The sequence below is a fragment of the Sinocyclocheilus grahami genome, unplaced genomic scaffold (genome assembly GCF_001515645.1).
Source record: "Sinocyclocheilus grahami isolate Dianchi unplaced genomic scaffold, SAMN03320097.WGS_v1.1 scaffold296.1, whole genome shotgun sequence".
NCBI lineage: Eukaryota > Metazoa > Chordata > Actinopteri > Cypriniformes > Cyprinidae > Sinocyclocheilus > Sinocyclocheilus grahami.
In genome coordinates, this window is record NW_015505475.1 from 258,784 (window position 1) to 272,007 (window position 13,224).

Genomic DNA, 13,224 nt, shown 5'->3' on the forward strand with positions numbered 1-13,224 from the left:
TGAAAATTAAAGGCAGGTGTGTTTGATTAGAGTTGGAGCTGAACTTTGCAGGACAGTCGATCGCCAGGAGCAGGATTGGGCACCCCAGATTTACACAGACTGTTTAATGAAGCTGAGGTGCCATAAATGCATTTACACCACAAAATTTAAAATGCATAAATAATTTTATAAGATTAATGTTTTAAATATTTTTTAACATACAAGTTAAAAATGTTGGGAAAAACGCAAATTACAAATTGCGAACTTTGTGTCTGTTTAACTCACAACAAAGAACTTCCACGCCGACAACATGTTTACATGCGGATGTAAGTGTGAGTGTGCCGTCAAAACGGACTGGCTGTGAGATGAGGTGTGTTCGATTTGAAGCAGCAGCGGGCAGACCGATTGGACATCAAAGTACCACGAGAGCGATTCGAAAGCATGCGGAGGCATCTGCTCTCTGTAGCTCTCACGGTGCTTTGATGTCATACAGCGGCCAGTCTGTGCATTGCTGCTTCAAGTCGAACCGAGAAAGGGACTTTGGTCGAACACACTCCTGTCTATGAGCTTGCAATCTTTCTCTCTCTCTCTCTCCACCCAGACCAAAAAAAATAAATCTTTGGATCTAGATGATTCACATAAATGACATATTGTGATTCAAAGTGGTGAATATTGCTGAAAAGCGACTAGTTTGCAGGTATGTTATAAAGACATTTAAAGAATAAATGCAGTTTTGACACTTATTAATGTGTCATTACAAATGGAGCGCACATGAACCAATCATATTTTTTCTTTACTACTAATTATAACACAAAATAAACATGAATGAACATCAGAAGTTCTGTATTAAAAAAGTAGAATTTGGAGTTTCAAAATTTGAATTGTGTCAATAAAATAATACAACTGGAAACAATATTTTACGCAATGTTACATACGAAAAAAATAAGATGAGCATTTTGCTAGATATGTTATGCACTACATGGTATATTCAATTATATTTTTACCTAACCTGTTGTCTTCATTAAAGCTGCAGTCCATAACTTTTGGTGCTCTAGCGGTTAATAAACAGAACTGCATGCGTCTTGCAGAAGAACATTGTAGCTGGAGCTACTTCTCTCTGTTTATGTCTATGACGAATAGACATGTGCCGGTATTCGGTAATGCGATGTATCACGGTAATGAACATGCACGATATTGTTATCGTTGGCACTTCAAAATCCCGAGAATAATTATTTATGAATGATGAATCTAATGTTTTGAGGAGCATGTGTAGCAGTCAGTCACCGCACCGGTGTGGATATTTACTGTACTTCGCAATCACAGATTAGCCTACGTCTTGGAATATATGACCCAAATAAGAATTTACACCGTATATTGTCACCTGAACAAGTAAATAACAAGTCTGCCACGTTTGTTCTGACCAACTGAGGAAAAAATTACAATAAATTGCACTATCAATGGTGATTTAATCTAAAGATCGGTTAGCTCATTTCACATCAAATCATGCAAATTATTATTATTGTTATACTTTATTCTCAAATGATTAATGTTAACAACATCAGCATTGCGTGACTATGAGTATAGTGTGTATTAGCGTGTAGATTTCAATTTCTGTACATCTCTAATTGTCATAACATTCAAATTTAATATTAAGAAATTCTTTTAACCCAAAAAGCAAACTATGCTCCCTTCGAACTGGTTGTCTTTAAAATACAAATCTTGTGTAATCCCACGTAGGCTATCTGTAATCAGAAGCACATTTAAAACTGTAATATAATTTAATGTCATTCACATGTGTTTCATAACATAATCCTTTCTGGATTAGCCTACAATCCGCATCAAAATTATAAATGTAATTATTCCACCTGCTGTGAGAAAAGGCTATAAACGATCAGCCACCTGCAGGATCCTCACATGCGATAGCCTAGTCGCCGGGACAACTTCTTTATGTTTACAGACGTGACGTAATGACATGGCAGCATGCTCGAATTTCTGGCAAAAACCTACCCGTACCACTCAAATTAGAAAACATTATTATAAGATCATTGTTGTGAATCAGGCTAAAGTAAGGCGATAGTTTTGAACACTGGCTGGTTATGTACTTTCAGTTATGTACTTTCAGATCATTTTTAACCAAAAAAAGTTAAAGGCTGCAGCTTTAAATTATTTAAATAGTCACTCAGATTTGTGTATTCGCTATGGTGTTCATCACAACTCCAAATACTTTTTAGCCATTTTAAACATTTAGACTTAATAGGCTATTTATTTTCAAACTTTTTACATTTTAATCTGGACTACAACATCCCCTAGATATTGTTTGAAAATGTTTTGATTCTTTATTGTTTGGTTACACTTTACGTTAGGGCTTCATTATTTAACATTAGTTAATTCATTAGTTAACAAACTGCCAATGGAAAAACTCTTCCAAACATCCATTAATCTTAGGTCATTTCAATATTTAATAACACGTTGTTATAATCAAAAGTTGCAACTGTGTTATTTAATGAGCTAACATGAACTAAGAGTTGTATTTTTTAACAAAGATTAATAACGTCTGTAGCAAATGTAGCTATTGCTCATGTTAATGCATTAACTAAGGTTAACTAATGAGATCTTGTAAAGTGTTACCTACGTATTGTTCTTTATAATTCTTTTGCACTTTAATCTGTGTAAAAATTTTTAATTTATACATTTTTTTAATCGAACTGTATTCGATTACCACGATTTGAACAACTGAGGATAAATAAATACTGTCCAGCACAGGGCTCCAGAGTGCGACCAAATGGACGTATTTTGCGATAATTTTTTCTGCACATGCGACTAAATTTTGTGTGCGGTCGCACTGGCGCGACCACCGCATTGTTTAACTCATAAGCGCTGCCATTTCTGTTGCATATGAGAAACATCAAATGGTAAACGAAACTGAAAGCATAACGAAACTGCGCTACTCGTTTGAGCTGCGCAGCGTTTATAGAGTGTAGAGCATGGTTTATACTAGAGGTCGGGAATCCGACCAGATTTTTTGCGATTTTTTTATTCTGGATTAAAATCCAGAATAAAACGCGGTAGCAGTCGGTAACTCCGGTGTCATTTGAACAGGAGCGGGCGGTCTAATAATATCCCGTTCCCGACATCCATTCAGAACAGCATATCTGTGCTTTATTCTTATTGACCACCGTATGGAGCAGATAAAATACATATAATCATTTATTAATCAATTATCATTTTGACTTGACCCTTTTCTTCATTTAAAAGCTGAAATGTGAGGTTTACCATTTATGAAAATTTTTCAAAGCTTTATTTGAACATTTACATTAGATATTTGAACATGCTATTAGATAAACTGTTGTCAGTCATGTTGTAATTTAAAATCCGGACATCATTGGCAATGTTATTGTTTTAGTTATGCAAACAAAAACTAATTTTATTTGTTGTTTGTTGATTTTAAATGTAAAACTTGGTGAAATGATTTGCGTGTCAGTACTTTTTGAACATTTTCAGCACATTTTAACAATACCGTGATAATACTGATAACTGTGATCATTTTGGTCACTATAATCGTGCTAAGAAATGTTCATACCGTTACATCCCTAATATATATATATATATATATATATGGCTTATATCGGCTGTCCTAAATTCAATCATAATTAAAACATTTTTAAGAATAAATAATCTCAGCTAATGCTGTGAACTATTTGAACCCTGTTACTTGCACATTACTATAATATTAAATGTTACAATTAACAACATGCATTACAAAACAACACAGGTCACAAAATTATGTATGCATACCAAACTGAAAGACCAGAACATTTTCAGTACAAACAAATTTAGTCGTAAACATGAGTCATATGTACAATTTTGTTTCATAAAGGCTCTTTTTTGGACTAGAAAGGATATTTTGAGAACTGCACGTTACAGTAGCCTATGTGTTCAGTTTTATTTCATTAAGATCAATAAAATCCGCTTTTCATGGTATGACTCCAAAACTGAATCAGCACTTCAGAAGGAAATAAGCTCATAGATTGCAGCAGAGGCAGTTGTTTTATTTTAAAGAGAGTCTGTGGGCAGTAGTAAACGCTTGCACACATGTGGAAACCGTATCAGCCTTTGGAGACCTACTAAAGCTTACGCCCCAATAACACTAGAGGCAGCATCACATGAGTGTAAAGACACAACCTTATCTTGTCAATCATTAAACAGTCTTTATGTATTTTAAGGGCACTTCAATAATGCATCCACTACTGACGGCCTAGAAAAGCATGCAGATTAGAAGGCAGAAGAGGGTGGGACATCTGACAAGACACGCCCCCTCCTGAACTGTACTGTTGTGCACTAAAAAAAAACAACAACTTCAAAGCACACAAGCAACCATACTGACTTCGATCTGTGTCCAGCATCCACATGGATTACTTCTAGCTTTCCAAAATGGTATATAAAGAACATTTAGGCCTAACTTAAGATTTATGTATTTGAATCTCAAATAAAATTTCCATCCATTTGGATTACACAGTTTAGCATAACCAAATAAACTTCATATGATGCATATCTGCATGTGTGTTTCAAATACACAATAACCAGGTTTATATATTTATCATCAATAAATCCAATTTGTGGCTAAGCTGTAACTAACTGAATATTGCTTGTTCAACCTTGTTCATACTCTTTAATCGAATAAACTGAATTTTTCACAATGACCAGATTTATTTGTTTATTATTTATTAATTATTCTGATTCTAAGCAATTTCATTAAATGCATTTTTAAATGGTTATTTAATTAACAACTAAGAGTTGTAGATAGTTAATTATTTTGGTGTGCAGAAATCTTACCCATTTCTTACCCGTTTCATTTAGGTATGACTGCTAAATATGAATCATATTAACTTTATTTAGTTCATCTTAAAACTGTGTAGTCCACATGGATTGGATTGCAATTCAAATATAATAATAATATACAATTAGGCCTATTTTTTTCCTAGCCTAAAGCAGCAAATCTGGGTTGGTAACTGTGAGGTTATAGGTACAAATATCTGGAGAGTAGAACCTGTAGTACACATCATGTCATAAAAAGTAAGATAAACAGGGTTCACGCAAATCACATTCATGCCTTACTCGATTTCTGCTACTGATGGCCAGAATCTGTGTAACAATAAATTACTGATCGAAAGAAAGAATAGCTTTTGACCAATCATACGCCAGAGTAACAATGACTCAAACATGCTACAAACAAATGGCACCATAAGTAGAATTTGGAACAGAGCCATACAGTCATCATTGAAAGTGTTGATTTCAAATCAAGTAATCCTATTGGTCATCTAACGTGATCTAATCTCGTTACCTTATTAGCTCATTACAGTCTCACAGCACAGAAAGCCAAAGTGTTGAATCAGACATCAAGCTCAGATGCATTTCGATGACAGAATGAACCTCATGCACTCTGGAGAAATTTTTTACAGTTCTTAGTGACCACATCTGTCAAGCTCTGAAAAGGACAAAAAAAGCACCATAAAAGCTTCATAGAAATGGTCCATATGACTTGTGCACTACATCCCAAGTCTTCTAAAGTTGTGTGAAAGCTCAGTGTGAGGAACAGACTGAAATAAATTCCTCATTCACTGATGACATCCCCCTCCACTGTAGCTTGTGTCTTTTGTCTAAAGCCAAAAAAAAAAAAAAGCTTTTTCTGTGCTTATTGAAATTCGAGAGCCACTATAGTAAAGAACATTATTTTAAAATAACTAGGCTACTTGAGTCTGTTCCTCCTACAAAATAAATAAGGACAAGTGGCGAGTGGTGACTTTTTATGCTGAGTGATAAGACCCCCCCCCATTGGCTTTTAGGACACTCAAAAGGGATCACAGATGACAAATAGCTAAGAAACACTCTGGCAGGTGTCGATTTAAAAGTATGCACATTTCCTACCTTACTTGTAATTTAAATTCTTCTCCAATCCTTCTTCTATCATTTCAAGTTTATCCATTATTCAAATGCAAGAAAAATATAGCTGGTTTTCCTAGTAAAAACTGCCTTAGTTGCACTTAGTTACATTATGATACGTAATCAGAGGGTGGGGAAATGGGGGGATTCCCCCGGTCAATATGTCTCTCTGCATCAGCTAAATTATTTTTTTATTCCCAGTGAATAGGAGTTAAAACTCCCAGCCGGGTAACACTAATAACAGACCTTGCAAAATACCCAAAAATATTTAAAATATTGCAAAGTAATGTTGCAACCTTGCAAACAATAATAAAATCAGAGAAGTACTTTAACTGTAAGCGACACGAGCATACGCAAAACAAAGGGAACAATATGATGTTTGTTATTAAAATTTTATATAGCCCACGTTTTTATAAAATAAAATTTTTACCGCTTAGGCGATAACGTTGACACAATAATGTATATCTTCAACATACGTTGTCTATGACCAAGAATGTAAGAAGATATGTTTGCAGTGGACTTTTAAAATTAGCTTTGCTTGAGAAAACAAAAATATACAGTTACAGTGTTTTTTTTCTTTTGATTTAGTCCAGTTGGTTTTGCATCAAACACAATGTCATTTTCGGCAATCGAAATCTGACAGGATCAGCAAATTTTTCCGCTTGGGCGAGCACTTCGCGAACAGCTTACCTCGCGCATTAAATCAGCCACAGACCAGCAAAACACTGAGAACGCGCCACAATCCTGACGAGTCATAGCAACAGAGCGGAGGCGAGAAAGCTGCAGAGAATCCGCTCGCCCGGAAGCAAACCACAACTGGTAGATTTAAAGAAAATTACTGCCGTTTGGCAAATAAATCATTGTACGTACTTATTCCTAACTCTTTAAGCTTTAAGTTAAATTTCAAATGACAAAGGATCAACTTATAATCATATTTATATGAATTATCCCGTGAACTTATTCTCTCAAATGGCCTGGGTATGCGGAGCATTCGCAGCTTATATGGACAGAACACCACTGATGTATAGTTTTATGAGAATATACATGCATGCTTTTTTGGAATGACATTTAAATAGAAAACAAATTTCATTAAATATGCTACAAAAATATAGTTTTGTTTACCATAGAGTCAAGACCATGTGTGCTGTTTTACATATTGTGTCTTTACTGAGACACAAATCTAAAGACATACAGTTTAATTCAATTCATTGAATCTGGAGATATTTCCAACTGGACACAAATCACATCTTTGTAAAGCACTGCTATCTTGAGTAGAATATTAAGACAATGGAGATGACATCTTGATCACTTTGGTCTGAAAACCTCTAATGCTTCACAACCCTTTAAAAAGCAAGGCACGAATCATTTACACAACCTAATGTCTTATGAGATTGTGAATGAATGGCTATAGAAGTGTTTCACAATAATAGAGTGAAATACATCAACAGAAATAACCGCATGAATGATTTACCGCAGACGGTGTTGCTATGAGACACAAGCACAGATCAAAAATGGTACAAACCAATTAGATTCATTAAAATAAAGCTTCTGCTGGTCATCCATCATGTGCTTTCGGATGTTTCCTTCAGGTCTTACATCCTCACACACTGAGCTTGAGTCTGGGCCTGAGTCTGTGTAGGTAACACCGTCATGCCTGAACTTGAATGCTTCACACTACTGCTCTCAATAATAAGTGTTAACATTAGATACGACAAGTGTGCCAAATCAAATCTGGATGAAATTTGCAAAATATCAGTCTTGCCAATATAATGGATTGCATGCACTTTAAATGAGGAAGCATGTTGTAACTGTGATATTCTGCTCCAATAAGATGTTGAAAAAAACACTGAGTGAAAGCATTTGAAGAACAGTTTAATAGATTTCCCATATGTACCATGAAGAGCTGTTTCATGGTGCTAAAAAAACATGTTCTAACATCAGGCCTAGTCTCTCCAAATCAGAATTTTCTGTACAAAAAATATGCATCAAAAACACAAAAGAACTTTTAAAGATTCTTCTTGAACCTCTTTTCCATATAATGACAGTCAACATTGACCACATCTGTCAGGTTTTACACATTTACTTACAAGTGTATAATATGTATATGTGACCCTGGACCACAAAACCAGTCATAAGCGTCAATTTCAATAAATTAGCTTTCCATTGATGTATGGTAAGTTAGGACAGGACAATATTTGTCCGAGATACAACTATTTGAAAATCTGGAATCTGAGGGTGCAAAAAAAAAAATTAAATCTAAATATTGAGAAAATCGCCTTTAAAGTTGTCCAAATGAACTTCTTAGCAATGCATATTACTAATCAAAAATTCAGTTTTGATATATTTACGGTAGGAAATGTACTAAATATCTTAATGGAATATTATCTTTACTTAATATCCTAATGTTTATTCGCACAAGAGAAATAACGATACCACGATTTTGACCCATACAATGTATTTTGTATACATTGTATGTAAAGCTATTGCTACAAATATACCCATGCTACTTATGACTGGTTTTGTGATCCAGGGTCACATATAATACAGTTTTTCACAATTACAATCAGATGCTTTTACATGTTAAAGCTGCTGTCAGTCCGCAGGACAGAGCAACACAAATCACTTTAGACAGAACGCTGAATTGCTTTCAGGCAAAGAGATACAAGTCACTTGCATTTGTGCTAATGCAATAAACTTATACAACCTGTAAACCTGTACTTTCTTCGCTCTCTATAAAATTAGATTTTGGGTGAACTATTCATTTATCACATGGAAATGTGGGTAACAGCATCTGAATAAACTGACAATGCAAATGTAGCCTTTCCTGCAAGCTAACAAAAACCGGGCCATCTCTGCAGGACTGGGGCAAAAACAGAGGCAAAAACAATACAATTCATTTTACACTGTGCATGAGGGACACACATGAACTCACACAGAGGGATCATTTTAGGAAGGATTTGTAAGCCCTGAGAGAGACCAAAAATTGAGTAGAAGCGATCAAATCAAAGCTCAAGACTTACACCAAGTTTATGAGCGTTTCTGGATCAGTGATGCAACAACTAGCAAGAAGACAACAATACAAAACCCTCTCACGCAATATGTATTAAAAACTCACAAACTAAGATAGATATTTATAAATGGATGAAAGACGTTTGCCCTGCGGGGAACACAAGATACTTACAAAGGCTTCACACAATTATGATGTTCTCAGCTAATAAATGCTGGAGGGTTTGCTTCCCCTGTTCATCTGCATTTCAAGCCTCCTTCAAATGAAAGTTCGAGTGAAATACAAAGAGGATGGGTCAGTACAGGCCCAGACGCCAAAAAAATGTCCAATATTATGTTCAGTTATAGTTCAACATATTTCTAGTTAGACTAGATGTTCACCTAATACATAACCTGAATAAGCTTAATGACATAATTCCGATTACATGAATTCACTCAACATTTGCATAAAAATGTTGTGGTTAGGTTTGCAACACTCTGGATTTTCTATTAAAACACTGCACACTTTCCACACATTTATAATAGCCTACATAATTCACTTCTGCAAGCAGGAAAAATCTGTGAAATGAAAATGTACAAATTGTACTGCAAAGACACAGCTTTTGTTTGGGTTATGAAAGCCTGTGTTAAAAAATTTTTAAAAGGTAAACAATTAGCTGTGTATTAATAATTCACTTTGAAATGTCTTAGTCTTAGAGCTCTGAATGCATTGTATGGGTGTTATTAATGCATTACAGAGACATCATCATGCCTTGTAAAACTGTATATCCTTTGATTTAATTACACGATCAGAATTACAGTTATAAATGAAATAGACATCATTTATATTAGGTAACATAACATATGTGTTGTGTATTTTAATGTATTCATGTATTTTAAAGCCTTTCCTGTAGTATTTAATGCATTATTGTACTCTTAAGAAGGAATAAGTAAATATTATTAAGCATTCTAACCGTGATAGCCACTATTAATTACAAGAAGCTCATGATGAGTATTATAAGGCCTACAGAGGCTTGTGTGTAGTGTCTTGTGTGATGCTGACTAGTGTTTTCTCCTCCCTTCCCCCTCTTTAGAATGGCCATGAATGAGCCCTCCCCCCAGCCAGAAACTCTGCAGACTTTTGCTCCATGTTAGGAAGAAACCAACACCCCTTCAGCACAAAATGGAAGCTTCCACTATCAAACTGAGGTACACCAAAAAGCCTCACAACAAACATTTAACACAAACACACACAGCCGCTACATTTGACATGTCAAACACGTTGAAATGCAGGCGTGCGCCGCTGTCCGAGGTGCTGAACGTTGCGTTACGAACAGAACGTCTATCGAACGAACTAAAAATTCTGTCGTTCTGAGGGATTCATTCCAATTCATCAAAAGAAGGCAAAAGAGACGAATTACCTATAAACCTTTAAATAATTGCTACAGGAACGCTATAGATGACCTTCATTTAAGTCACGATTATAAAAAAGTGAAAGTGAACTGCAGGGATCGAATCAAATTCGACCACGTCGTCATGTGACCAAGAAAAACAACCCCTCGATAAAGACTGTCGATAAAGTATCGAATAAGTACACTGAGGTGAAGTACACGCTAAACAGCGACGTTTTAATGCAACATGTCCGAGGAAGTAAGCAACTTCCTTCACAAACTCCCAAGAAACATGTCGACCAACTAAAATGGACGTGTTAAACAATTTACTACCGTACCAATAAAAATTCAGTGTGTAAATAAAGCAGATTGAACTGATTTTCTAGTAGTTTTAATCCACTTGGTGGGGGCAAATATGTTTCTAAGAAATTCTAACACGTTTAATGCACGCATGACACGAAATTTCATCACTAATTACATCGAAATGCTTGCTTTTCGAATGCATGCTTACATTCTTACTTGTTTTTCACTTAGAGATGTTATTCTGCTTTGCCTTTAATCTATTTGTTTCTTAAACTCAAAGTCATAAAATTATACACATAGGATCAATACGATTCCGGCCCCAAAAAACAAGCCAGATATTTTCAAAACTTGACTAAACCGTTTGTGTTATTTGGCAAAGTCACGTAAAGGACAAAGCGTAGCGAACGAACGTAAGAACTATTGATGCCGACAAAGTTTCTCACCCAATGTAAAAATGCCCCATTCTTCAACGCTTCAAATAAAATTACCTGTGGGTCCTGCTTCATCTGTGCAACTAGTTTCTAAACGAAATAAAACAACGAAATCGTTTGGCTTAAAGTGTTTCAAGTTAGGATATGAGGGAGGAACAAAGCGACGAGCAGTGAGTCCGTTTGAACCTCATAAATATTCAAGTCTCGTCCCGATCGCTACACAAAACCTCCGCATTATTAGTGCAAATCGCAAAAAAACACGCCGCACGCGTTAAAGTGCATCAAAGAGCGTTTTAACAATCTGCGCTCTAAGTGATTATGGCGTCATAAAGGCGAAAGAATGTTACCGTTGTATCACTCAAAAAGCATACGAATTCCAATCAAATTAAAACGCTCGCACACGGCGGATTTCTGTCTTCCAGCGTGTATTCACATAAGAAGTCCCGGGAAAGCTTCAACAAAATGCCATTTTTATTTACCTGATGACATTGGACTTCTACTTTCAGTGCTTCCTGAAGGCCTTGTAGCTCCATATTCCGACTTCAGAAGCACTTTTCCCCCACTTTCGACGCGATCCGCGTTATTTGTGGCGTAATACAAATGTTTTTTAAAGCAACAATAACAATCGCAAGAACTACTCGGGCTGCACAGCAAGTTCTCGCTTCTTTGCTGGCCGTGAGACTCATCACCCACTTTACGCCAGTATAAACAAAAGTGCTCAAAAGGCGGTCTAAAAGATTTCAGCAGTCACAAAGATCCACTTCGACATTCACACGACAAAAGCCTATCCGACCCATCCGATACGCACGGCTTTATTTTTAAGACTTTGAGTTGAAAATGTGGAACTATATTTTGTCCGAGTGCGCGGCTTGATTTCACTTTGCCTGGGGAAAAAGTTGCGCTTTGGTTGTCAATGCTAATTCGGAAAGTTCCCGGATGGAGCAGTGAAAAGAAGAACTCTCCCTTCCTCTGTCACGTGAACGCGCTCCCTCAGTTATGGAGTCATGCGCGCTCCCACACATCTATACAAAACAGCAGAACTAGTTTCAAATGTTCACAAAAATGTGTTGATTAAGATACACTGATGGACTGTAAATCAAGTGTGTTGTTTTACTTTATGAAGAGAAGAAGGCATTGAATTATTTGGAAACCTCTTTATTTTGTTTGCTAAATACTATATGCATAAAAAGGAGAACAGTTTTACAGTTGAAAAATCTGACATTTTGGCAAGGTACTGACTGCCATGAAATGTTTATGAACATCTTTGTATATATTATTCTAGCAATAAATTATGTGTAAATCAAATAGCCTACTGTGGCTGTTCTTAAATTAAATATCTTTTTTGATTATTTTGAGAGACCAAAGAGTGTGTTTTGATTAAGTGTGAGCTGTATGAATGATGTTAAGGTTTGGGACTGTGTAATATCCCCCTTAGCCCCTCACAGACCTCACCCCCACATAGCTTAAATTAACACAAATCCCTCCAGCTATTAAAATGCAAATATGAGCCTCTGAACTGCCTTTATTGGTAGTCTGTAACAGTGCTTCTATGGTTCTGTATTGTTTGTAGATTTCCTCATGTATCTCCTTATCATAAAATATTTTGTTGCTAACATGGTAACATTGCTAACATCATTTAACATGGCATCTGGTGTCTATTGCTAAAAATAAAGTGTATTGTGTTTACTTCCATGAATAGCTTGGTTCGGTTGCTTGTATAAAATAAATTCTAAGCTAAACTCTGACTGTGTGTTAATATTAGAATTCCCCCTTTACAGCAAAAGTTCTAAAATGAGCATCCATACTAATGTGTTTTGCATTTCATGCTACTCTACCCTCCAGCTGATCATTTTTATCCCAGTTGAAGGGTTTACTCCACCCTGCCCCTGTACCAACCCCCATCCACCCTCCCAGGCATCCGCCACCGCCCCCTCTAAATACAAGTCACAACGTCATTGGAGCGTTACACTGTGCTCACGCGCTGCTCTGCCCTGCTGTCCTATCAGGAGTTGCGGCTGTAGCATATGCATCCAGACAGACACAAGCCGAATGAATGAAAGCCAATCAGCTTTCAGGACAGGATGAATGTGATGTGGAAGTTAATGTGATGCAGAAAGGGCAGTCCAGTGCATTTACTTATTTATTTATGCCTGTATTTATGACTGTAAATCGTTTTCTTCTTGACGCATTGTGAA

At 36.1% G+C, this 13,224-nt stretch overlaps 1 protein-coding gene across 2 annotated transcripts in view; it reads right to left on the bottom strand.

Moving 5' to 3' along the window:
• The window catches only part of LOC107601002 (PHD finger protein 21B-like), a 53,010-nt gene extending 41,176 nt beyond the window's left edge, over positions 1-11,834 (bottom strand). The window contains exon 1 of one of the 2 annotated variants that reach the window (XM_016293010.1): positions 11,509-11,834. In XM_016293010.1, coding sequence (XP_016148496.1) covers positions 11,509-11,562 — 54 coding nt within the window. In that variant the 5' untranslated portion in view covers positions 11,563-11,834. Of the gene's footprint in view, positions 1-11,086; positions 11,138-11,508 lie in introns of those variants that run through there. The other variant, XM_016293011.1, reaches the window with a different exon arrangement.
• Between the last annotated feature and the right edge of the window lie 1,390 nt (positions 11,835-13,224).